The sequence below is a fragment of the Chelonoidis abingdonii genome, chromosome 1 (assembly GCF_003597395.2).
Source record: "Chelonoidis abingdonii isolate Lonesome George chromosome 1, CheloAbing_2.0, whole genome shotgun sequence".
Lineage (NCBI taxonomy): Eukaryota > Metazoa > Chordata > Testudines > Testudinidae > Chelonoidis > Chelonoidis abingdonii.
Window position 1 is genome coordinate 107,596,495 of NC_133769.1, and position 27,898 is coordinate 107,624,392.

General features: G+C 41.8%; 1 protein-coding gene across 1 annotated transcript in view; it reads left to right on the top strand.

Moving 5' to 3' along the window:
* Positions 1–540: 540 nt before the first annotated feature.
* Positions 541–27,898, top strand: part of GNPTAB (N-acetylglucosamine-1-phosphate transferase subunits alpha and beta) — a 57,681-nt gene continuing 30,323 nt past the window's right edge. The window contains exons 1-7 of the mRNA XM_032781935.2: positions 541–786; positions 12,723–12,808; positions 19,409–19,528; positions 21,224–21,265; positions 22,546–22,751; positions 24,847–24,911; positions 25,218–25,352. Coding sequence (XP_032637826.2) covers positions 19,422–19,528; positions 21,224–21,265; positions 22,546–22,751; positions 24,847–24,911; positions 25,218–25,352 — 555 coding nt within the window. The 5' untranslated portion in view covers positions 541–786; positions 12,723–12,808; positions 19,409–19,421. The remainder of the gene's footprint in view (positions 787–12,722; positions 12,809–19,408; positions 19,529–21,223; positions 21,266–22,545; positions 22,752–24,846; positions 24,912–25,217; positions 25,353–27,898) is intronic.

Here is a 27,898-nt window from a genome sequence, read left to right on the forward strand (position 1 = left end):
GCTCTCACCACCCGCACTATACAAATTGTTCCAGCGCCCCTGCTTTCCACTGCAAAGGTGCAATTGGTATCACTGGGAGTGACTCAGTATTGACACCCCCATGCCTTTGAAAATCACAAATGAGACCCCCCCCCCGTGCCAATAACCAATTCAGGATAATTTTACAAATGACCCGGGGAGGGGGGGAGGGAGGAAGAAGACGCGTGACAATCACAAGGCCGAAGAACTCTGTGGAAAGGGAGACCAAGTCTCGTGACTCTCGGAGCCGGGGCTCTCGGAGCCAACATACGGGGGTTGTGTCTGTGGGGGCCCCCCTGGCACGTGGCCCATGGGAGCCCGCCTGCGTGGGCGCATGGTGGGCTTGGGCCGGCCCCGTGTGGCTGCACCACTCAGCTCGGTACCGGAGCCGACCGGCCCCCGCAGGGCCTGCCCAAGCGCAGGCTGCCGCGGCGCTGAGCCGGACCAGGCCGCGTCCACCGGCCCCGCTAGGTGGCGCCGCCCAGTCGCGCATAGCAGCCGCGCGCTGCCCGGAAGCTCCAAGGGGGATGAGCCGGGCTAGAGGCGGAGCAGCAGGCGGTGGCGGCGGTGACCAGCTGCTGGGACCCGGCCCCCCGCCCCGGCGCATGGCAGCGCGGTGAGCGGAGCGGCGCAGGGTGATGGTGGCCGGCGGGTCATGTGGCTGAAGCTCCTGCAGAGACAGACCTACACCTGCCTGTCTCACAGTATGGCCCCCTCTGCCTCGGGGGCCTGGTCCTCGTCCTCGTCTCCGCCTGCAGTTCGGAAGAGGTCAGTAACGGCCGGCCCGCTCCCGCTCCCCTCCCCTCCCCGTGCTCCCCCTCCCACCACAGCACCCCATCTCACGCGCGCGTCCTGCCCCCCCCGCGCGGCTTTCCCCCCCGCAGCACCACCCCGCCGATCGTGTCCTGCGCTTCCTCACCTGACAGCACCCACCCCCCCGCGCGCTGTGCTCCCCCCGCAACACCCACCCCCACCGCTCTGTCCTGACTTCCCTCCCCCCTGCAGCGCCCACCCCCCCGCGCGTCCTGCTTCCGCTCCCCCTGCAGCATCCACCCCACCTCGCTCGCATTCTGCTCCCTCTCTCCCCGCCGCACCCACTCCCAGTGTGCCATGCTCCTCCTTCTCCTGCAGCATCCACCCCGCGCGCGTGTCCTGCTTCCCCGATCCCCTCCCTCTCCGCTCCACAGCACACCCCCATGTCTTACCCACTTCCCCGACCCCTGCAGCACCCACCCACCCACCCACGGGCGTGCCATGCTCCCCCTCCCCCCACAGCACCCACCCCGCATGTGCACCCTGTTCTCCCTTCCCCCACAGCACCCACTCCAAGTGTGCCATGCTCCCCCTTCCCCCGCAGTACCCACCCCATGCGTTCATCCTGCTCCCCTCCCTCTCTGCTCCACAGCACACCCCCACGTCTTACCCGCTCCTCCAACCCTCTGCAGCACCCACCCCATGCGTGCATCCTGCTCCCCTTCCCCCCGCAGCACCCACCCCGTGCACTCCTCCTGCTCCCCTGATCCCCTCCCTCTCTGCTCCACAGCACACCCCCACGTCTTACCCGCTCCTCCAACCCTCTGCAGCACCCACCCCATGCGTGCGTCCTGCTCCCCCTCGCTCTGCAGCACCCACTCCGAGTGTACCATGCTTTCCTGGTTCCCTCCCTCTCAGCTTCACAGCACCCCCCCCCCATGTCTTACCGCTTCCCCAGCCCCCCCGCAGCACCCACCCCACACTTGCGTCCTGCTCCCACTTCCCTCGCAGCACCCATTCCATGTGTGCCATGCTCCCCCTTCTCCTGCAGCACCCTCCCCCCGTAGCACTCACCCCATGTGTGTGCCCTGCTTCCTCTTGCCCCGCAGCACCCACTCCGAGTGTACCATGCTTCCCTGGTTCCTTCCCTCTCAGCTTCACAGCACACCCCCCGCACATGTCTTACCGCTTTCCCAGCCCCCCTTCCCCCGCAGCACCCACTCCGAATGTGCCATGCTCCCCCTTCTCCCGCAGCACCCTCCCCCTGTAGCACCCACCCTGTATGTGTGCCCTGCTCCTTCTCGCCCCACAGCACCTACTCCGAGTGTGCCATGCTCCCCTGGTTCCCTCCCTCTCAGCTTAGCACCCCTCCCCACGTCTTACCGCTTCCCAGCCCCCTCCCCTGCGCACCCACTTGTGCCACGTTCCCCCGGCTCCCTCCCCCCCGCAGCACCCCCCTCCGTGCGTCTTACTTGTTTCCCTGCCACCCCTGCAGCACACACTCCATGCAGGTGCCTTGCTTCCCGCCCCCTTGTCTGCATGTGCCCAGCCAGCCCCATTTGTGGTGCTCCTGCCTGATATACCCATCTTGTGCATGTGCCCTGCAGCACTGCTCCCCTGAGTCCCTGCCTCCTTCCCTCTGCAGCGCGCTGTGCCCCTGTAGCAGTCCCCACTTCCCTCCTGAGCACCCTGACAGAACGCACTCTGTGCATATGCCCTGAAGCACCACTGTGCCCTTTGCCTCCCCAGCCTTCCCTCTTGCTTCTCCCTTTTAGCACTCGCCTTAAGTATGTGAATTACTTCCCCCCTGCAGTACCCTTTTTCCCCCTCACTATCAAGCTGTGATGCTACTGCAGAGCCCACCAGCCTCACCTTCTGACATTTACCATAATACAGTGCCCTGTTTCCACTGTCATGCCCTTTGCTTCCACAGCACCCACCCCAGTGTGCTGGCTTCCCCCTGCAGGACCCTGTGCCTACGCAGAAGCATCCACACATCCCCTCCTATAACTTGTGTTTCCAAAATACCCATCTCTAGTTCTTTCCCTGCCCTCTGAGTACTACTTGCCTGTCCTCCCTATATTCCCCCATGCCCAGTACACTGGCTACTCCACGGTACGCAGCACTTGCTCCAATGTCTCTGCAGCACCTCACAGAACCCTCTTCAGTATCCCAGTGCTGTACCCATCTACAGCACTTGAACCACGGTGCTACTGCTTCCATACAACCTTGTCTTCTTCAGAAGTTTACTGCACACCAGTTCAGTGCCCCTAAGTGCCCTTGCTCATAGGCTCTCCCTAGCCCAGCATCAACCAGTACTTCTCCTGTGCCACTCCTGTCCAGTGTTCCTGCTTCACCCCTTGTTGTACTTCCACCCATGGGTGCTCTGTTTTGATGTCTTGAATTTATCACTCTCTCAAGTGCTGCTTTTCCCTTACGCAGCTCCCACTGTCTTCCCCTGCAATGTTCTTGCCTTCCTGTTGCTCTCTACTGAGAGAGCCATATTTGCTGTGGGGAACTGAATGTGGAATTTTGATGTATTTGGTATATTCAGAATACAGAGATTTGTGTGTAATGCAGATTGGATCCCCTTCAGCTAATCACAATACAGGGATTTGTGGAATTGCTAAATAACTAGTTCTGGGGCACTACTCCCCTGGGGAAATATGGTCATATTTACCCTTATTTTTAATATTTTACTAAGCTCTTTACAGGGCCAAATTATGTTTCATCTGTACAACCTATTAAGATCACCTCACTGAAAGTATAAGTTAAGGCTGAATTTGGTCATATATGTAAAAACCCTCTCAAGTCAGTTAGCTGACTTCTCTTTTGGAAAGTGGATTCAGGCAGCTTAATTTTACATTCTTCATTCAGCTACTGGTTTGTATGTAAGGCTATATGTTTTTAATATGCTAAGCAGAAAACTTTTATATTCAAGGATAGCGGCAATTATTCTTGTTGTGTGTGTTTCAGTATTGCCTGCAGGTCTTAGCTGAGAGTCTTGTGCTGTTGTTGTACTAAGCACTCTACAAACGCGTACACCTTGTGTTCACTAAAGAATTTTTTTTAACCTTAGTTAACATGTGTTCAGGAGCCTAGTGTAAATAAGTCTCGGGTAGGGTTCACCTTGATCAGGTAGCATGTTAAAACCACAATTGCCTAGTCTACACACGTATCAAAACAGCTAATATGTTAAAAATACACCTCTTTTCCAGTATAGCCAGGGACATTCTTGTTCCAAGAGCTTACAGTGTACTACTGTAAGTAGACAAGAAAGGGGAAGGGAGGGAAGGGTGACTGAGGTACAAAGGAATGAAGTGTCTTGACCAAGGTGAAACAGCAGGTCAGTGAACAGTTAGGGAATAGAACCCTGGTCTCAGAACCTTGTTAGACACTGTCTGTTTTGTAAGCAGTTTCACTTTGCTCTGAAATTTCTATTCTGATACCAAGATAACGCAAAGGAAAAGATGTATGATGATGATTTGATATTGCTGACAGTGTGATATCTGGGTGGGGTGTGATTCTTGTTAACTCCTGAGCTTGTGAAAGGTTTACAGTTTAAAAAAAATCCAACCCTACACATGCCAGGATTTAGATTTTCAATGTGATTAGCATTTGTTGACTGTAGCTCCAGTTTGATTAGCACTTCTGCATCATGAAAGCAATTTGTATTGCAGTTTAATATTTCAAGATAAAATACTCTAGAGACTTTTGAAAATTGAAGCAGCTTTATAATGAAGTAGCATGTACAATTTTGTTTGCAGGAGAACACAGGGAACTAATATACTAAATGTCTTTACTGAAAAATGCCATTCTTCTTTTGGTCCATTTCAGAAATAGTGTGTGATTTTTAAATGTCAAGAAAGGGGCCTTTCAGTGCTGAATGGTCTCAGCAGGCCTGGGCAGTGAGAGACTGGGTACAATCTGTACTTTCTCAGAAGCCTTGGTTTCTTTGCTTGTATAATCTCCATCCCCTCCCTCTTCAGATGACTTATCATTATCCCTTTTTTTTAATCAGGGCAGGCTGATTGGTGTTCTGTTTAGAGCTCTGTTAATGCCATTTTTGAATGGCCAACTCTTACCACAATAGGGATATTGAGATCTTCTCCCCTGCATCCTGGAGAACTGAATTCAGTATTTCCAACATCCTGCTGCTCAGGAATATCATCAGTATTTTGAATGGCCTGCTTTTATTACTTTTAATATTTTTGTTCTGAAAATAATATGCAACTTAATTTTTTCCTAACAAATGGGCTGAACTGCCTAGAATGATTTGCATGTGCACAGATACACTAAGCACTCTTAACTATATATCAGATCAACACAATCAAAAAAGAAATAAACACAAGCTTTTGAAAATGACAGCTGCAAATTTGGGGTATTGTCAAAATCAAATAGACTCATAGGGAACACTGGCCTGCAAATGCAACATTAAAATACCCTTTAGATCTTAAAGATCTCAGTCCTCTAGCAATTTCTCAACTGTACCTAGATATCTATTGGGAGGATTTCTTAGGGAATTTATCCAGATTTTATCAAGCAGAGAATGTTTGTGGAGGGTAAGTATGCCTTTTGTAAAATGGATGCTAAGAGGATGAAAGCCCACGTTGGGGGCACTGTTATTTCATTGCGCGTTCATTTACAGTGGTATCTTACCGCAGATTTTCCTGTGTTCTGAAACTGACTAGTGACTGTGCAATGTATATGTTACATTGTCCTTTGCAACTCCTGGTGATAAAATCATATCTAAAAATAAACTAAAACATGTACTTGTTTGCATGTGATGTGCAGTTAGAAACCCCAAATCCAATGTGCACATCTAATAACAGATAAGAAATCTCCCACAAATGGTGGTTATATACCTGAGTTTTATAAGCTTGTCTATGTCAATAATTATCAGTTTATAAGATGAACAGAATTAATTCTTCTGTTTAATGGAGGAATTAATCTTAGATAAAATTCCATTAGAATAAACCACATTTAGGAATTTTAAAGTTGAACAGCACTGAAAAGTCAGGAAATGCCAAAGATGTGGCTGGACTTGCAGCTATAACTCCTCCCCCTTTGATTATGCTGAACACCTTGGGAATGAATTCACTGTGCAATGCATTTAGCCACCTATTTATGCATGACTAAGAATTTGTATACACTGCCTCTTTGTATGGACTATAGAGGTGTGGATAGTGGTGGGCACTGAAGTGTTGTGCTGTAATTCCCTTGCATGGACACTGCAGGCATGAACTAAAAGGTTCCTGGTTCGCATTAATGTAATCTTGTTTGAAGAGGACTATGTTAATGCGAAATAGGTACCTTTAAATGTAGTCCTTTTCAAACAGGATTACATTAAGGTGAACTAGGAACCGCTTAGTTTGCGGCTGCATTATCCACACGGGGGGACACTTCGGTGTCCACGGCTATTCAGATCCCCATAGTCCAGAAGGCGGGGCTCTGTAGACAGGTCCTGAGTTTTCATTCGTTTAGAACTAGAGCTGATTGAAAAACTGCAACAAAGTGGTGGAAGTTTGAGTAAACTTTTTGTGTTTTTCATTGCTATTTTGATTTGATGGCTATTGTTGGATTCTATTTAGAATACTTGTAAAACTGGCTAAAAATTAGTGCAAAATATACTTCACCTGCGTGAAATGTGCTTTTCAGTCACTGTTCAAGTCACAACAGATCTTCACAAAATCACTCAAAGGCACTGCTTATCAGTGAGAGCTGTCTCCTTGCACATTTCAGCTCGCTACTCCTCAACCATTTAAGCACTAGAGCTGTTCAGAAACAGGCACATATATTTTAATGGTAAGAGTGTATTTTTGTCACTCTTCTCGTACTTCAAAATGGCTGAATTGTATTTGAGTAAAGTTTCCAGAATAATTAGCCCTTGGGCAGACACCGAGCATAAAAAGACAGAAAATTTTGAGCTATCAGAACTGGGGTGATAGTACTTTAATTATAGCTATTGTTTGTGATCCAATTATAAAATAGAGAGAGGATGCTATCGTATTGCAAAACTTACTACTGATGCCAGAGTGGCACTTGCAATTAAGCAAAATTGGGTTTGCCTGCTGTAAATCCACCACAGTAGGCATTAGTGCTGCCAGTAAAATGGGTAGATAAGTCAAATTGTTCAAAATCGACAACATACTGGTAGCAGCAATATGTGAAAGTTGGCTTGTTGGCGTCAAGCTCCATCTATGAGTTGAAAAGCCCAGTGCTGTTTAAGTATAGTTATAACCAGGTTTAAATATTGCAGCCCACAGTTTGGTTGGAACATGGTTGTTGAACTTCATTATGGCAGAGTTTGGTTATAGACAATTTTTGACTGAGCTTCTCTTGGTGGCTCAGCTTTGTTCAAAGCCCTGTGTAGATAGAACATGAGCGAAAGACATATTTGGATTACTGATACAATAGCTTTAGGGTAGAGACTTTCTTCCTAGTTGTTCATATGGCACTGTGGGACCCCAGTCTTAGATTCCTTAGGCATTACTGTGATACAAATAACAGAATGTGGCTGCCTTCTTCATAGAAAAAGGGGTATGTCAGGAGTGAGAAACATGATATTTATCTTAAAATGTGGTATTGCTGCAGTTATACAGTACTGTGACTAGTTCTTTAATTATAGAATATAATCCAGAATACACAGAATGTGATTTAGTGCATTTTAAGTTACAACATATATGCTTGGAGTAATGATGCCCCTATTTAGCTGGTTAAATAATACATTTTTTCATTCTCTTTTATTGAGGCATATATTATACTTATTTGTACCACCATTATGCAGAGGAAAAAAAAAAAGAAAAAGTTTCCCAAACTTGTCCCAGTGCCTAGTCTTGCAGTTAACTTCTTCATTGCTTTTAGCAGTTCAAAGCAGCTAGTGAAGTTGACATGGGATTCATAAATCTTTGTTTTTGTAAGGTGACACTTACATAGGTCCTTATGGTTTAACTGATATAAGTGATGAGGTATTTGCACAGTTAACCCTCTTCTTTCTCAAAAAATGTATTCATAATATGAATTGAGATTTTATTGTCTCAGAATTCTAAAGTGTAGATTTTGCTTGGATTCATCATTGTTAGTAGTAACATCTACATTAAAGAGTACTATTTGCCATCTTAGTTCTGTGTTAAACTAGTTTCTGAGACTGTGAGGAGACTAGCATATCTGCTACAGAGAGAGGGAAGAGACTTAGATGAAAAACAGATGTTTTGCATTTATTTACCTTCACATTGAAATAACAGTGAGCAAGTTATGCTCATTTTGTAAATTCTGTCTCCGTGTGTGAGAAGGATGAGAATTGACAGGCATGAAAGAGCTTTTTTTTCAGACTTGGAAGAGGGTTTATATGTGCTTGTGGTAGGCCCACATAAGTTGACACTGGACCTGATCCTTTACCCATGTAAATCAATAAGAGGCTTGTCATTGACTTCAGTGGTGAATGATACAGCTCGTTGTGGAGGTGGCTTTAGAAATGTTGTATTCTGTGAATGCTAGCTTGGAGAAATAACTTATTTTGTAGTTTGATGTTCTTTTGTAATTCAAGGAAGATGCAGCCATATAAATGACACCCAGCATGGTGAATAATTGATATGAACTATTAAGAATTATTTTAAAAAGTAGTCTCATGTTGGGGCGGGGGGGAGGAAAGAATCTCCTTTTGTGGTAATTATTAAGTAAACTCTGAGAACTGGTAGGTAAAGTCCCACAGGAAGAAAATCTAAGGGAAAAAAGAGCTCAGGAGAGCTTGCAGTTTCTCAGTGAGACTATATTAAAGGCTCAACAGCAAACTGGCCTGATAAGAAGGGAAGATAGGAAGACTAGAAAGAGGCCAATATAGTTCTATCATGAACTCCTTGAGTAGCCTAAAAATAAAAAAAGAATCCTACAAAAAGTGGAGACATGGACAGATTGCTAAGGAGAAGTACAAAAGACTAGCCCAAGCCATCAGTGACAAATTCAGAAAAGTGAAGGCACAAAATCAATTATACCTAGCAAGGGATAGAAAAAGGAATTAGGAGCAAGAGAAAGACAAAGGTCCTTTGCTTAATGGGTAAGGAAAGCTAATAACTGATGACATCAATAAGGCTGAGGTATTTAATGCTCATTTTACTTCAGTCTTCCTAAAAAGGTAAATTGTGACCAGATACTCAACACAGTTAATATTAACAACGAAGCAGGAAGGAACACAAGCCAGACTAGGAGAAAGAATACATTAAAGAATATTTAGGTGTATTAAAGTCAGCAGGGCCTGATGAAATTCACACTGGGATATTTAAGGAACTAGCTGAAACAATCTCAAACCGTTAATGGTTATTTTCAAGAACTCATGAAGGATGAGTGAAGTCCCAGAGCTGGAGAAGGCCAAACATAGTACCTGTCTCTGTAAAGGGGAGCAAAGAGGACCTGGGAAATTATAAACCAGTCAGCCTAACTTGGATACTTGGAAATATTGTTAAACAATGAATTTGTAAGCACCTAGAGGATAATAAGGTTGTAAGTAATAGCTAACATGGATTTGTCAAGAACAAATCATGCCAAATCAACCTAATTTCCTTCTTTGACAGGGTAGTAGGTTAGTGGATGGGGGAAGCTGTAGATGTGATATATCTTGATTTTAGTAAGGCTTTTGGCACAGTCCACAAGATGTTCTGATAAGCAAACTAGTGAAATGTGGTGTATATGAAATTACTATAAGGTGGGTGCACAACTGATCAAAAGACTGTGCTCAGAGGAGTTATCGATGATTCACTGTCAAACTGGGAGCATGTGTCTAATGACAATATAGAATAGTACTCCACTAATGACTTGGATAATGGAGTGAGAGTATGCATACAAAATTTGCAGATGACAAACTGGGAAGGATTTCAAACACTTCAGAGGGTAGAATTAGAATTCAAAACTACCCCGATAAACTGGAGAATTGGCCTGAAATCAGCAAGATGAAATTCAATAAAAGACGAGTGCTGAGTACTACACTTAGTAAGCAAGAATCAAATGCACAACCACAAAATGGGGGATAACTGGCTAGGTGGTCGTAGTGCAGAAAGGAAGCTGAGGGTTATGCTGGATCACAAATTGAATGAGAGTCAACAATGTGATGCAGATGTGAAAATGGCTCATACCATTCTGGAGGGTATCAACAGGAGTGTCATATGTAAGACCTGAGGAGGTTGTGAAGGCTAGGACTATAACAGCATTTAAAAGAGAACTGGATAAATTCATAGTGGTTAAGTCCATAAATGGTTATTAGCCAGGATGGGTAAGGAATGGTGTCCCTAGCCTCTGTTTGTCAGAGAATAGAGATGGATGGCAAGAGAGACATCACTTGATCATTGCCTGTTAGATTCACTGCCTCTGGGGCACCTGGCATTGGCCACTGTCGATAGACAGATACTGGGCTAGATGGACCTTTGGTCTGACCCGGTACGGCCAATCTTATGTTCTTAGGTAATTGTCCCCACTCTAGTTGGCACTGGTGAGGCCTTGGCTAGAGTACTGTTTCCAGTTCTGGGTGCCACGCTTCAGGAATGATGTGGACAAACTGGAGAGTGAGGGTATGTCTACACTATGGGATTATTCCGATTTTACATAAACCGGTTTTATAAAACAGATTGTATAAAGTCGAGTGCACGCGGCCACACTAAGCACATAAATTCGGTGGTGTGCGTCCATGGTCCGAGGCTAGCGTCAATTTCCGGAGCGTTGCACTGTGGGTAGCTGTTCCGTAGCTATCCCATAGTTCCTGCAGTCTCCCCTGCCGCTTGGAATTCTGGGTTGAGATCCCAGTGCCTGATAGGGCAAAAATCATTGTCGCACGTGGTTCTGGGTAAATGTCATCAGTCATTCCTTCCTCAGGGAAAGCAACGGCAGACAATCATTTCGGACCCTTTTCCCCTGGATTGCCCTGGCAGACGCCATAGCACGGCAACCATGGAGCCCGTTCAGCTTTTTTTTACTGTCACCGTATGTGTACTGGATGCCGCTGACAGAGGCGATACTGCAGCGCTACACAGCAGCATTCGTTTGCCTTTGCATGACAGCAGAGACGGTTATCAGTCGTTCTGTACCGTCTGCTGCTGTCATGGCTGCCCTGGCTGAGGTCGGCCGGGAGCGCAAAGACAGAAATGGGAATGACCCCCGAGTCATTCCTCCTTTATGGTATCTAAAATAGAGTAATCCTGCCTAGAATATGGGTTCAAGTGTACTAGAGAACCAGTGTAGAGAGAACCAGAGAGCCACAGCTGCCTCCGTGTCAGATCCCGCAGAAATGATGGACTGCGTGGCATTCTAGGGGTGTCCCTGCAGGCAATCCCACCTGTTGCTTCCCTCCTCCCGAAACCTTCCTGTGCTCGTGCAGTTGTTCCCCCCATTTCTGTGATGAAGTATAAAGAATGCAGGAATAAGAAACACTGACTTGTTACTGAGATAATGGGGAGAGGCGCCTCCAGCTGCTTATGAAGTCCAGGCAGGACATTAAGGTGCGGGGAGAGGAGCCCAGCATCACTCGCTATGAAGTCCAGGTAGTACAGAATCTTTTCTTTACACATGAAAGGGAGGGGGCTGATGGACTCAGCCCCCAATTGCTATGATGAGGACGGTTACAGCTGTTCTGTACATCTACTGGGATGACTGGAATCATTCCTATTTTTACCCAGGCGCCCCGGCCAGCCTAACCTCAGGCAGCCAGGAGCACTCACGGGCTGACGATGATGAGGATAGCAGTCATATTGTACCGTCTGCCACTGGGGAGGGGAGGGAAGCGGATACAGCTCTTCACTGCCGCACGCATCGCGTCTACCAGCAGCATTCAGTAGCCATAGAGGACATTGAAAAAATCAAGAAACGTTTTTTTCCCTTTCTTTCAGGGGAGGGGAGGGGGTACATTGACAGCTGTCGTCCTGAGCCCCCTGGACCAATGTGTTTGACCCTACAGGCATTGGGGCTCAGCAAGAATGCAAATACTTTTCGGAGACGGCTGGGATGTGGATAGCTGAGAGCTCAGTACCTCTCCTCCCTCCATGTAGCATACCTTTGATTTTGGCTTCTCTTATCCTTGTCAACAGCACCTTGGCTGTGGACTCTGTATCAATGCCTGTAGATTTTTTTCAAATGCTTTGTCATTCCCGTCTTCTGAACGGAGCTTGATTTAGAACAGATTTGTCTCCCCATACAGCGATCAGATCCGTATTCCCCTACGGTTACCAACGCTGTCGCTTGATCTGGACCTCTTTTTTTTGGAAAAAATTTGTGGAACTGCATGGCCACCCGTCTGATCAGAGCTCACGCTGGGCAAACAGGGAAATTGGCAACATTAAAGTCGCTGCGGGTTTTCCTATTTACCTGCCAGAGTGCATCCGAGTTTGATGCTGTCAGAGTGTCACAATGGTGCACTGTGGGACACCGCCTGGAGGCTAATATCGTCAATTTGCGGCCACACTAACCCTAATCCAATATGGTAATACCGATTTTAGCACTACTCCTCTTGTTGGGGAGGAGTACAGAAACCGATTTAAAGAGCCCTTTATATTGATATAAAGGGCCTCGTTGTGTGGACGGGTACAGCGTTAAATCAGTTTAACTCTGCTAAAATCGGTTTAAACGCATAGTGTAGACCAGGCCTAACAAAAGTAACACTGTCAGAGCTAGGATAAGGACTAGATGGATCATTGGTCTGATCTGATATGGCAATCCTTATGTCTCCCAACTGAACTACAGCGTATGGGGATTCTCTTTGTGTCATTACTTAATGTGTCCTGGGTTTCAGGTTTGATCTGTGTTTGGAGATTAAATGTAACATTTTTTTCTTTGGTTAATTTCCGGTTTGTGTGTACTAATGTGCACATCATACTTGAATGATATATAATAGTAAAGGGTTTGAAGGGAAATAAGTAAATGATCATTAATTCTAATTTAAAATGAATGTGACTCCAAGTTTTCTTTCTTTGTAGATTGTCCTGGAGTGGAGTCGAGACCGGTATCATGTTTTGTTTGATTCTTATAGAGACAACGTTGCTGGCAAATCATTTCAGAATCGGTAAGCTCTGGTATAACTCTAGGGGTTATAGTGTTGCATATTTAGCTATTATGTGTGTTTGCCAGATGTTTAAGATGTGGTAACATACTGTATAGCTGGATGTATTTCCTCTTACAAATTTTAAGTCTGTACTGAAGTTGTATTTGTTTTTACACCATATGTATTAAATTGGAAAATGTAAATTGGAAGCGATAGTGACATGAGAACTCAGATTTTAAACTTGTTTAATAGCATTTTTTACACTACATTAGCGCATCAGTCTAGACTGAACAAAATAGTTCTTTTTAGCACCGCAGAAGGGAAAAGTGACTAATTTTGCATATTAAAAGTGTGTGCATATAAATACACGAGTAAAGTTCCAACTTGGTTTATTTTAATGTCTCAGGAAGTTGTTTTCCATATGTTGTAAATTTTCCTTCATCTTGTATGGAGGTCATTATTAAGTGGAAAATGTCGCAAGGCATGGAGAAAGAGGACCTTTCAAACTGAATGATTTTAAATCAGAGAAACTGGTCACACATCAGAGTGAAGCCTGAGTCATATAAATTCTTCAGTTGTGACAACTCTGGGGAGGCCTCTTGTGGTGTTTTAGTTCACGTTTTGAATAATCATGGGGTCTGCTGTTCAGGAAGTCAGTATGCCTGTGGGCTGTAATGTGGGAGAAGCTACTTAGTGTAAGTTGTTTGGTTTCTTTTAGCCTCAGTAAGCTCAGCTGGAAACTTGTCTAAAAAATAGGACCTCGCTGAAAATTAGATGCTAAATCAGAGTTAAAATGTATTGGGTCATAGGACCACGTAAATTAGTTGGCGGGGGGAGGAGGGCTTAGATCATGTAGTCTGTCCCCCTGCTAGTACAGGATTGTTCTCTACTGTACATTTTGTTGTAGTGCGTTAGACCTCCCACTGCTTCCGCTTACCTCCTCACCCTCAAAAAGATCAGTAGATAAAGGAAAGTGGACACTTTTGTAGCTCTTATAGATGATAATCGTTAGTTTAGAGCTGAAATGTTTCTGCAGAACTATGTTGTGGAGCCTTTTGGTCTGTCTTACTCTATCCATATCCATTTCTAAAATGCCTGTCACTATGGTAAACTAGGTACAGGGATTTAGATAAAACGGTGGGATCTGTCCAAAAAGGGCATGCAAATCTCAGCACTGTTCTATGTATATAGTTGGTTCTGTTTTGCAACGTGCAGCCTAATTCTTTTCTGCTTTGGTTCTTCAGGGAATTCTTCCTTATAGAGGAGACTTTTGCCACTCTTGAGCTGAAGGATTAGTGAATGAATGAACTGGTAACTGGGCAAGTCCTAAAGTTTTCATAGTAGGCACCAGAGCAACTCAATATTTTGAATTCATTAGCTGGCCTTTACACTTGCTCTGTCAGGTGTGATGGGAAAGGGTCTGCAGTATTGAGAGGTTTGTCAGGAGATTTGTATACAATTAGCTACTCCATGTTGCAGTTTTCCTGGAATTGGCGTACGAAAAATAACTTTGGTTTAGGGGTGTATTTTTCTTGCATCTGTCAGCTACAGTAGTTCAAGTCTTCCTTGTTACCTAATCCTGGGAATATGATTAACTGGATATCCTTAGCACGTGAGCTGAATCAGTGTGGAGCTGGTGGAATCTTTTTGTGAGATTTTACAGACATGATGCTGCTTTTGCTTTTTGCATGACCTGTAGATAGAGGAGTTCTGATTTTGATACTTTCTATCCTGTCTGTGTTTATGCTCTGAAATGAAACTGAATGAAAAGGAGGGACAAATTGGGCGTGAGAGAATTGTTCCCATGAAAGTAAACAAATATTTAAATGGACGGAAAGTAAAACACATTTCTATCAGATATCAAGTGATCAAGCAGTTTACGGCAGTGAGCGGTACAGTTTTTGGGAACATACTAGTACATTTTCTACTTAAGATTCATAGAATATTAGGGTTGGAAGGGACCTCAGGAGGTCATCTAGTTCAACCGCCTGCTCAAAGCAGGACCAATCCCCAAATGACCCTCTCAAGGATTGAACTCATGACTCTGGGTTTAGCACGTCAATGCTCAAACTATTGAGCTATCCCTCCCCCCCTTTGTTTAGATCTCTGGTGTAGTGCCTTTTAAAAACAATAAAAGAGTATCTCCATTACTTGACAAACTATTATACATTATGATGTGACTTTCTTCAATAACATCGTAAAGTTAAAATTTCACTTATGTGCATAGGAACACATGCTTAAAAAACCAGTACAAATTTTTATTTTGCAAGTGATTTAAAAAACTGGTGATTATATTATTAATAATTATAAGAAATTGTACTAAATAGTTGTAAGGACAAGGACAATTTCTTGTTCTTGCCTTTAAGGCTCAACATTGCAGCTTTTCTTTCATCTCTAGCCTGGTCTCTTTCAGTATTTCCATGAGTAGGGGTGACCAGACGTCCCGATTTTATAGGGACAGTCCCGATATTTGGGGCTTTGTCTTATATAGGTGCCTATTGCCCCTTACCCCGTCCCAATTTTTCACACTTGCTATCTGGTCCCATGAGACACATTAGCCTCAATATCTCCTCCTTGCCTTCTCTTTGTCTCACTTTCATGCTGTCTGTGGTATGTATAATGCTTACTACCAAACTGTTTACCAGGTCACTTTCCTCCTCTCATTAATAAACTTAAAAACTTGCTTCTTCAGTCTTGCATGTGAGATTCTACATGTTAACTATATGGTCGTATGATTTTCACCTTTGTCCTTCCTCCTCCATCTATTAACAACCCTTGTTTGTTGTTGAATTTATATTGTATCCCGTTCTGGGACATGACCAAATAATATTTGTGTGTGCCAAAAAGCGCTAGGTGCCAAACAAAGCAAGTGAAGAGGTAATCCATGCCCAGTACCATAGAGCATACAATTTAAATTTAATGTGACACAACAAGCGAAAGCCACGAATAGGTGGGAAAGAGGGGGAAGATATTGAATGAGACTTGAGAAGGGAAAAAGACGCAGGAGATGGGGAGCCAAGAAGGAACAGAGTGAGGTTCCAGGCATAGCGAATGGAGTAGCAGAGTTGTAATCTGGGCTCAGGGAGATGGGAAGAAATTGGAAAGCTGATGGTGGGGAGGAGGGGAAAGAGCTAGGGCTTGTAGTAGGACTGTGCCAGCAGGTGGTTAAGCAGCAGAGTTCTTATCTACTCTGTGAGCCTCACCACACAAATATAGAAGCAGCTGTAGGAGGTGAGCCTGGTAGTCTCTGGATCTCCAATGGACGAAGCAACAAATTCCCAAAGCTGCAACTAAATGCCCTCTTCAGAGCTATCAGCTCCCATTTCCTGATCAAATAAGATCTGACCTCCAATTTCCTTGGCCGGCAATTGGGAAGTGGGGCCATGTGGGGGAAAGAAGGGAGGTGTGGTAAAAGTAACACTTTTTAAAAAAAAAATAAGACAATTGTTTTATTGTCTGGAAACCTCCCAAATTTCAAAGTTTCTTTTAATATTAAATTCCACGTCAGATGTGTAAAGTGATCCGCTTTATGCAGAACACCTCACAGAGAGACTTTATACTGAGCAATTGAGGAGGAAGATACTGAAGTAGCCTTTTTTTATTCCTTTTTAAATTTAATCTAAATAATATGATAACGTACCTCTTGAGATGTAAAAGTTTGTAAGTTATTTTTTGAAGAGGCAATTCAAAATTTACTAAAAACTTGGAAAAAGATTGACTGAAGAACTAAAATGTTCTCCCTTAATGCTATTGAATAATCCTAGTGATAGTTAATCACTGTACTCTATAATGTATAACCTTTGTAAAATACTTAATTTTTATTAGTGTTTATTGGTAACCATTCATCCCACGACAATGTTAGGTTTATATGGAATTGTTTAAAAAAAAATGTATAGTTGAGAGTTTGGAAACAATTTTAAGAGCAGCCTTCAGATTATGCACATACAAACAGTAAAATGAAATTGCGTTTTCTAATCTTGTAGACACTGATTGTTTTATATTTCCTGCTAATGGAGACCAGACATGTCAAACCAGTATTATAACTGAGATATAATGTTTTTATAGCTAAGTACATATAACCATAAAATGTTTCTTTCCCTAATTTTATTTATAAATTATGTGGCTGAATATGGCAGTGCTGTAATAGGCACATTTTAAATATAGTAGCTTATATTGTACTTCTAATTGATATAATTATATATCCATATTTAGTGTTAGTGACAGTTTAAAAATAATACATTTTAACAGTCAAAGCTAGCACTAAAAATCTCACATAATTTAAGAAAGAATTGGAATTGAGATTATTTTTCAGGCAGCTCCTCAAAAGGAGAATAATAGGCCTTGCACCATACCCAGAAAGTCAACATACTTCAGCTTGTTGGACTAAGGAGGGAAGCAAATTCCAGAGTCAAGGCCCTTCCACTTAAAACTCCCAGGATCTAGACATACAGCTCTAGGGATTGTCTGCCTGAATAGTCCATCTAGTCACAACCCACAAAAAGAGCTCTTGTTACTTGGACACTAATGCATGATGGATCTGATGGGTCAAAAACACTCCATGTGACACACCGCAGAGTTAATATCTATATTCCCGAGAAACAGAGCTTTCTGTGTGTTTCAGGAGTAGCCTCATGCAGAATGCATTATAGCAGTGTTTCCCAAAATTGGGACGCTGCTTGTGTAGGGAAAGCCCCTGATGGGCCGGGCCAGTTTGTGTACTTGCTGCGTCTGCAGGTCTGGTTAATCATGGCCCCCACTGGCCACGGTTCGCTGCTCCAGGGCAATGGGAGCTGCTGGAAGCGGCAGCCAGTACGTCCCTCGGCCCATGCTGTTTCCAGCAGCTCCCATTGGCCTGGAGCAGCGAACCGCGGCCAGTGGGAACTACGATTGGCCAGACCTGCGGACGCGGCAGGTAAACAAACCAGCCTGGCCCGCCAGGTCTTTCCCTACACAAGTGACATCCCAAGTTTGGGAAATACTGCATCATAGTAATCCATTCCAGAGGTGACAAAAGCACAGATAGCTGTGGTGGCATCGGCATAAAAAAGGAACCATTGCAACTTCCAAGCCAAGTGAAGATAGAAAACATTGTTGACCACCACTCCTATATTTAACACCCAGAAGCAGCTGAGGATCCAAAAGGCACCTTTCAGTTGTGAACAATTGAAGAAACAGTTATTTTCTATGGTTGATTTTTTTCCAGCATGATCTTTGTCTTATCTGAGTTTCAGCTAACTGACTTTCATTCAGGACTCACGCCTGACCAGATGCTAGGAAAACCATTCAACTAAACTTTTATCTCCAAGTCTGGTAAAGCTGAGCTGTAGACTTGAGTTTCTCTAGCATACTGGTGGGACTGCAATCCAGATAGTTTCTCAGTTTCTTCTAGCAACCTCACATACAGGTTAAACAGGAGCGACAGACTAAAGCCCTGCAGTATGGCTGTGTGAGAGAGCTCTTGAGACAATGGAGCAATTATCCAGTAATGTCTGTCCTGTTGAACAGTTCTGTTCTTTCCCCTTCAAATACCATCTATCTTTGCCAACGCCACTTTGTGGTCAACAATATTAAAAGCAATTGATAGATCAAAAGAAAATTAAGTTTATTTTTTCAGGGCATGATTGTCATATCATTCATGTGAGAACATGTCTACCAATCTCATTAAGAAATTTATACAAGCCTTATTGAATAAAAGTAATACAATGCTCTGAGATAATAAATAGCCTAACATTGAGTGTCTGCATTTCAAGACTTCGAGTAGACATGATAAATATATAATTTGCTTAGCTAAAACTAAATTCTGTAGAGGCACTGAACCTAACTGAAACTAGTCAAACCTGTTGAATTCAGATCAGTATTTGAAGTTCATTTTTATTTGGCTGAAAGAAACCCTGTGTTTATTTAGCTAGTACTTTTGGGTGTTTGAACGTTTAACAAAAGTCTGTTATAAATTCAGACCTTGCTGGCTTCTTTTTTGGCTGAAAGACTATTATGCAGGAGGGTGTTAATTTAAAAAAAAAAGTTCAATCAAATTCTGAGTTTTTGTACGTTCAAAAAACTCAAGTTTAGATGGAGACAATGGAAGATAAGGACTAAATTCTGCTTGAGTGGAGTTGATTTCTGATTTCAGGGGGGATTGCATTGGTTGTAAGTACAAGTTTTTGTCTCAAGTGTATGCATATTATTAAATTATTTTATGCAGTTGACTTGGCTAGAACAGGATGACAACACTATTATTCTGAATCAGGTAGTTTTTTTGATTAAGCCAAAGGATTTGAAACACTATTATTTTAATAGGTTATTCAAAGTCATTGGATAAAAAAATTGGAGTGAAATAGGACCATGTTAAAGCAGTCTCTCATTGAGTATAACTAACATTTTGACCACTAAAGTTTGATGCAGATGATCACTTTGTCTATCAACTTCTCTTAGTTTTATTTCTGCAGTGTTGTTTTAAAAGCTTTTGTATAATAGATAATACACAGAGAGCGGCATTTTACTTTGTTCAGTTTTTAACACACAGTTCATGAGTTTCAACTGTTTTTTTTATTACAGTGTAGTCCATGCTACTGTCATACTCTTGTAAATAGGTTATATTGCTCTTTCTTGTGGTTTATGTAGACTTTGTTTGCCCATGCCAATTGATGTGGTGTACACCTGGGTGAATGGTACAGATGTTGAGCTGATTAAAGAATTGCAACAGGTTAGAGAACAGATGGAGGAAGAACAGAGAATAATGAGGTAAGAATCTGTTCAATGGAGACACTTGTTTCTAGCTGGCTGCAGTAATGCTTAATGGATACTCTCCGTTTTTTTTCCCCATGTTACTCTGCATGGACAGCGAAACTAAGACTTTTCAGTTTTATTTCCTTGCTCTTTTACACTTGGCCTTCATCAAAATGAACTTCCTTCAAAACTCCTGCCAGCAGTGAAGAGCTAACTATTTGGGCAACCTTTCAAATACAAAGAAAATACTAATGTCTTATGACCTTGTCATATCTCTTGTTTTTAAAGTGCCATGCACAAAAGTGGCTCTCTGCAAATAATAACAAATTTTGGTTTGGTTTCAGAACTCTGAAACCAAGAGAGAGGTTTTTTTTAAATAGGAGATAAACCTTATTTGTACTAAACTTTTTGAAAACAATGAAAGAGTTCTTTGTATTTGGGCTTGGTAAAAACTTTAATTAAAACCTGTGCTTGAGTGCTCATTTTAAAGTTCAGTTTTGAGTATCATTAAAGCTAAGACTCTGCACAGAAGGATATACTTCACTTGAAGATCTAAAACGGATTAGTTAGCTCCACAGGGCAAGGGAATTGCAAAAATCATGCATTGCAACATTCAAAGCTTCAGTTTTTTAGGTATTAACTTGTTCTGGATACACCTATTTAAACCTTACTGTGTTATAAATTACCCACCAAAGACTTCAAACCCTAGGCAGCCCACTATTCAGAGAACAAATGCTGCTGCTGCCGCTGCAGGTTATGTTGTCCTGGAACATTTGATTCAGTTCTTGGTGAGCAACTCTTTAGGCTTTTTACTTAATCTATTCACCACCTAGAATAGCTGTTCTGTTACTCAAGCTGTTACAATGTTCAACTGGAATTAAAAACAACAAAAATAAATAGAAGATAATATGTTAATCCATTTTTCATGTATTACGGTCTGTAGCTAGGTTGTTAACGTTAATTGTCCAATTAAAAAGTGAAATTCAGTGGCAGTTTATTAATAATACTTTATTATTATTTACATAGCAATAGCCATCAAAATGTGCTAGCTGCTTTCCAATATGGGCACAGTCCTGGCTTTGATAACCTTATAATTTTTGCATATCTATTTAATCTAGTTTTTCCTCCCAAGAATTCGTGTTTTACAAATACACCTCTACCTCGATATAATGCTGTCCTTGGGAGCCAAAAAATCTTACTGCGTTATAGGTGAAACCGTGTTAAATTTAACTTGCTTTGATCCACCGGAGTGCACAACCCTGCCCCACCGGAGCACTGCTTTACAGTGTTATATCCAAATTCATATTATATCAGGTTGTGTTATATCGAGGTAGAGGTGTATTAATGAATTTAGCCTCACAATACCAATGTGAGGTAAGGAAATATTATTATCTCCATTTTATAGTTGGAGAAACTGAGACACACAAATTGAATGCCTTACCAAAGCTCACACAAGAAGGCTGGAGCAGAGTCAGATATGGGACTTAAGTCACCTGAGTCCCTGTCATATGCCTTACTCACAAGACCACGTGTTTCCTTCTTCTGCAAATACATTTTCCTTCATGTCTTCTGGAGTAATTATAGTGGAGTATTCTGTTATGGAAATCATTCAGTTTCACAAGACATTCTAGGCCCGGATGTTTGAATATTCAGCCCAAATTCTTTATAATTGACTCAGTGTAATTTAATGTAACTTTATTTTTTGTTTAGGGAAATGCTTGGGAAAAATACAACAGAACCACCTAAAAAAAGGTAAATTTTTATGGCCTTAAATAATGAAGTGTAAGAAAGCAAGAGATGGCTTACGTTTTCATTTGAAATTAATTTGTCAGTTAATGTGGCATGTTTCGTCTCTGGTGAGCAGTGCATTCTTATCTTTTGTATCATATCAAACAATTTAAAATCACATGTATGTGCACTGAACAAAGAATAATGGGAATACTGTAAAAATGGGTGTGCTTCTCCACAAGTGAAAGTTTGTGATGTTTAGAAGTTGTGGACTTGTTGTCTGTTCACACATAATTTACACTTTAAAGATTGGCCCAATGTATATTAAATAGAGTCCTGTATAACCCAAAAGCGTTAAAGATTCTCTCTTATACTATATTCATCTTTCCTTCTACCTGCATAGTATCACAAGTAACTGCATATAATATAGAGATATCATGTTGGTATATATTGCATTCTAGGTATTACGTTACTGCTTTTCTGATCTATTTGGTCGTAGGTCTTGGGAACTATGTGAAGATTTCCACAGTATTTCCCTTATATGGACAAAGGGAATAAAATCTGAAATTTAATTGTATAAGCTGTATGTAAAGCTTTATTCCAAATGCTTCATAATATACTTGTGTGAAGATTTTTAGTCACTGTCTGGGCTTTCCCCAGCAAGAATGGCCTTTCTGATATGAACTTTACTCAGTGTTTTAAAAATATGGGGATGGAAAGCTGTGGTACTCTCTGAACAAATGATGCTTACCAAGGTCACCTCTCTGGCATTCCTCATTTCAGGATGAGAAATCTGGTTATTATAGTCCATATTGTGGGCCAGATTTCTCATAGCCTGTTTGGAAAACTGCCTTTTTAAGGTTAGCTGGGGACAGAGGGCTATTAATGGTGATGGGATAGTATAGATTCCCACCCCGCATTCTGCACGGCACCTTGCTTGGTTTGCTGTAGTTTGAAGATCGTTTGGGTTAAACCACAGTTTTTACAAATGTTAACACAGTAAACAGGAACTTTTTTCTTTAATTGTTTCTGGGGTTTTTTGTGGTGGTGGTGGTATGAGGTCAGCGATAATGTGGATAAGTTAAAGTTATAGCGATAGAATTTTTTTAGCAAAACAACCCTCTTTCCTTCTTCCAGAATAGTAAGCCACTTAAAATTATAACAGGGGGCAGATTTTAGAGAAACGTGGTCAGAAGTATTCAAAGAAATGCTGCTAGCAGACTTCTGTATATTGTCTCCCCCAAATATTAACGATATGTTAATTTTCTATTGGCATTAAATATACGTTTGATATTTTGTTCTAGTGAGAAGCACCTGGAGTGTTTACTGACACACTGCATTAAAGTGCCAATGCTTGTCCTAGACCCTGCTGTGCCTGCCAACATCACTCTGAAGGACCTGCAATCTATTCATCCATCTTTACAAGCCGCTAACAATATATTCTTTGTAGCAAAACCAAAAAATCCTTCTACCAATGTGACAGTAGTTGTTTTTGACAGTCCTAAGGAAGGTAAGAACTGGTTTATGTTTTCAATCATCAGAGGGAAAACCAGTATTTTTCTTGGTACTAGTGTTGCAAGGTGAACTGGGCCTTTATCCAAACAACTTCTTACCCCATGTCAGTCTCTAACTTTCTTCACAGGGCCTTTCCTACGCAGCCATGCCTGGGGTCCTTGTCCAGCTCTTTTGGTGAATACCCCCCCACACCTGGTTTTGCTTATACCTGCTCTTTGTAGCCTGACCTAGAAGCTTGCATGGCTTGTTAGTATTCCTTCCTATCCCAGCTTCCATTCTTAACTGAAATCAACAGCAGGCTGTGCTTGGGCCTTCAGCCTTCTTTAAAGGGTCAGCCCTTTGTTTCGTAGCATCATCTGTCTGTCCTTAGTGGTGCACTGTTTCCTCTTGTCTGTCTGGAAACAACTTACCCTGTAGCGGGTGCTACAATAAACAAATAGACTGCATTTAATAAAGCTAAAGGAAAAAAGGCCATGTTGACAAAGCTGACATAACTGTATGTTTGCTGTTAACGGAGTATTTTCCTGTTGAAGTTCACATGGAATTCTTAAAAACATGCACTTTAAGGCTACTGTGACAGAAGGTGTGTACTCTCATCAATCTGTACTTCAAGGTGCTGATTTTTTTTAAGTCCTATAGGCTTTTAAGTGGAATTTTGAAATTTTGCTCACCTGTGAACTTCCATGCTGCTTCCTCTGTAGGTGCTCCAGTTTTCCATACCTCTTTAGATATTTGTACAAATAGTTGGTTATTAAGAACACCAGTGGTTCTCAACCAGGGGTATGTGTAACCCTGGGGGTACACAGAGGTCTTCCAGGGGATACATCAACTCATCTACATATTTGCTTAGTTTTACAGCAGGCTGCATAAAAAGCACTAGTGAAGTCAGTACAAACTAAAATTTCATATAATGACTTGTTGATACTGCTCTGTGTACTATACACTGAAACGTAAGTACGATATTTATATTCCAGTTGATTTATTTTATATGGTAAAAATGAGAAAGTGAGCAATTTTTCAGTGATAGTGTGCTGTGACACTTCTTTGTATTTTTAGTGTCTGATTTTGTAAGCAAGTGGTTTTTAAGTGAAGTGAAACTTCAGGGGATGCAAGAGAAATCAGACTCCTAAAAGGGGTCCAGTATCCTGGAAAGGTAGAGAGCCACTGGTGTACACTACGCTGACCATTACTCTGGGAAAATAAACTGTCTCCTATAAAACATAGTCCTCTTCCAACTCCAGACACTTGTGGATGCTTAGGAGTAGGGAAAGCTGGACCATTGTCCAGTACATTAGAAGCATCCCCTTTATTGTCCTGCCTACTGAATACAAGACACTCACATGGTGGTGCATTATGGTATGCTAGTAGACAAACCTTACTTTAAAATATTTTTTTTAAATAACTGTCAGACACCAACCATTTGTTCAGGTGATGTCGTCTTATACTGTGAATGCCGTCTCCTGTGCTGTATTTCTGTCTCTGCCATTGAATTGCTGCTTGACCTTGGCAAATCATTTTAACCCCCTTTCCTCAGTCTATCCCTCTATAAAATGTCATTACCTCCCAGAGTTACTTTTAAAGCTTTTGGGGATTCTTTGCTGAAAAGGATTATATCACTGTTAAGATTAGCTATTATATGAATTTGACGCTACAGATAAATTGTTGTATTCAATAACATTTTCAGTATTATACTGATAGTCTTAGAAAGTTGATCTTTTAGACAGAGGAGAATAAACCCTAGAAAATCTTTTTGAATGCATTGTACTAAATACTAGATCTAATACTGTACAACAGGAAATTTTATACCTGCCAAAAATTAATATTCTTTACCTTAGAACAAACAGTGTCTATGTATTTAGCATTTATATAAAAGATTCTCAGAGCAGGGACGACTTCATTTATCTTAATGAATAGTGTCAAGCAACTTGTTACTACCTAACCAATAATTCATTAGTAATGCAGATAACTTGTGGCTTTGTGACCCGTTTACATTCTTTTTTGTAACATTTTAAGCTTTAATTTGCAAGAGATGAAGGTAATTAATAGAATGTACTAAAATGGTGACTTTTGGAACCATTTATTTATTTCAGCTGAAGATGCCCATTCTGGAATGTTAAAAGAAAGCAGCAGACAGACAGTATGGAGAGGTTATTTGGTATGTTTATTTAAGAGTTAACTTAATTATGGTACTTAAATCTGTTCATTAAACGGTCAGATGTTGTATAAAGTTAATTTTCTTTTCCTACATTTTAAAAAAGTATTTCTTTCACTGTTTGCCTAAACTTGTGTGTAGTAGTGAGAGAGAGATTTTAAAATAACCCTTATTCTAGTATTGAGGTTGGGTTAGGTGTTAAAATTAGCTCTCTAATCTGGAGAAAGATTTGAAAGATGCATGAGTGAGTCACTGTGGATTTTAAAAAAACAAAACCAGAACTAACTAGAAATTGTATTTTTCTTGTAGACCACAGACAAAGAAGTTCCCGGTTTAGTGTTAATGCAAGATTTGGCTTTCCTTAGTGGATTTTCAGCTACATTCAAAGAGACAAATCAGCTAAGAGCAAAACTACCAGAGAACTTGGCCTCAAAAATAAAACTGGTAAGAACCTGCAGGGGAGAGTAGTTTGATTACCTTGTTTTGGAATTCTTTTTACTGAGAGATCCTGGCCAGTCTAATGCCAAAACTTCAGTGCATGACCTTCAAGCTTATACTATGGCTGTTGCTGATAGTCGTCATCTTACTCTCCCCTGCCCTTAAGTTTTTCTTTCATCTATATTCCTGCATCATGAAATACATCAGGTCAGTGCCTCAAGTAATTGCTTTCAAAAGACAAATCTTCCACAGTTTTCTCTCTCATGGCTGTCCAAGCTGTGGAGGTTAGGTTGCTACCTTTCAGTTGTTCAAAAACTGAAGTACTGGCTGTGTCAGTTTCTCCAAGACACATTCTCAGCAGTCTGTTCTCTGGAAGAACTGTCCCTTGGTGCCTGCCTATCTAAATTTGATTGGAAGGAGGTTAGTTAAACAGAAATTAAAAGGTACAGTGACTAGAGTGAAATCCCTGCAAGCTGCATGGACACTTTTCAAAGACATAGTAATAGAGGCCCAACTTAAATGTATACCCAAAATTAAAAAACACAGTAAAAGAACTGAAAAAGAGCCACCGTGGCTTAACAACCATCTGTGACAATGCACTTCTGGCGGTACCCAACTGAGAGTGCCAATTCAGGACAAATTGCTCAAACAGGGCAGTTACAGCCCAAGGCTGGGGTTTTTCTACCTCTAAGGCAAACCAAACCAACCAGACAAAGAGGACTTTGGTCTCACCCCACTGGCTAACCACAAGTCACGAGCAATTCCCTTAGATGCTCCAGTCTCCCAGTATCACCACCAGTGCCACTCATCCTGGGAATGAATGGTTATGAAAACCGACACCCCAGTAAAAGAAAACGGGTTCTCTCGATCCCAAATAATTGAGCCCCAGACCCAAGTCAATAAACAAATCAGATCTTACCCACAAATCACGCTGTTGCCAATCCTTTAGAATCTAAAATCTAAAGGTTTATTCATAAAAGGAAAAAGATATAGATGAGAGCTAGAATTGGTTAAATGGAATCAATTACATACAGTAATGGCAAAGTTCTTAGTTCAGGCTTGTAGCAGTGATGGAATAAACTGCAGGTTCAAATCAAGTCTCTGGAGTACATCCCCTGCTGGGATGGGTCATCAGTCCTTTGTTCAGAGCTTCAATATGTAGCAAAGTCCCGCCAGAGGTAAGAAGCAGGATTGAAGACAAGATGGAGATGAGGCATTAGCCTTTTATAGGCTTTTTCTAGGTGTAAGAACACTTCTTCGTTCTTACTATAGAAAATTACAGCAAAATGGAGTCTGGAGTCACATGGGTAAGTTCCTGCATACTTTGCTGAGTTACAAGGCGTATTTGCCTTCTCTCAGTGGGTCAGTTGTGTAGCTGATGGTCCTTAATGGGCCATCAAGCAGGCTAGGCAGAGCTAACAGCAACTTGTCTGGGATGTTTTCCAGAAGCACCGCACAAATTTGAAATACAGACAGTATAGAGCCAATACTCATAACTTCAACTACAAAATGATACATACATATAGACAGCATAATCATAACCAGCAATCCATAATCCAACACCTTATATGACTCCCTTTACATAAGATTTGGTGTCACTACAGGACCTTGGTTGCAACCATGTTTTATATGGTCCCAGATTATGTCAATAGTGTCACACCATGTAAAAGAAGCAGTGAGAGAAAAAAAGGCATATTTTAAAAAGTGGAAGTCAAATCCTAGTGAGGTAAATAGAAAGGAGCCAACCTACACTGCCAAATTAAATGTAAAAATATAATAAGAAAAGCCGAAAAGGAGTTTGAAGAACACCTAGCCAAAAACTCAAAACATAATAACAAAATGTTTTTTATGTTAATCAAAAGCAGGAAGCCTGCGAAACAACCAGTGAGGCCCCTGGACCATCAAGATAAAAAAGAAGCACTTAAAGACGATAGTCACTGCGAAGAAATTAAATGAATTCTTTGCTTCAGTCTTCATGGCTGAAGATGTTAAGGAGATTCCCAAACCTGAGCTGTCCTTTGTAAGTGACAAATCTGAGGAATTGTCACAGATAGACGTGTCATTAGAGGAGGTTTTGGAATTAATTGATAAACTTAACAGTAATAAGTCACCGGGACGAGATAGGATAGTTCTGAAAGAACTCAAATGTGAAATTGCGGAACTATTAACTATGATTTGTAACCTGTCCTTTAAATCAGCTTCTGTACCCAGTAACTGGAAGATAGCTATTGTAATGCTAATATTTTAAAAGGGCTCTAGAGGTGATCCTGGGAATTACAGACCAGTAAGTCTAACGTCAGTACCGGGCAAATTAGTTGCAACAATAGTGAAGAATAAAATTGTCAGATACATAGAAGAACATAAATTGTTGGGCAAAAGTCAACATGGTTTCTGTAAAGGGAAATTGTGTCTTACTAATCTATTAGAGTTCTTTGAAGGGGTCAACAAACATGTGGACAAGGGGGATCCAGTGGACATAGTGTACTTAGATTTCCAGAAAGCCTTTGACAAGGTCCCTCACCAAAGGCTCTCACGTAAATTAAGTTGTCATG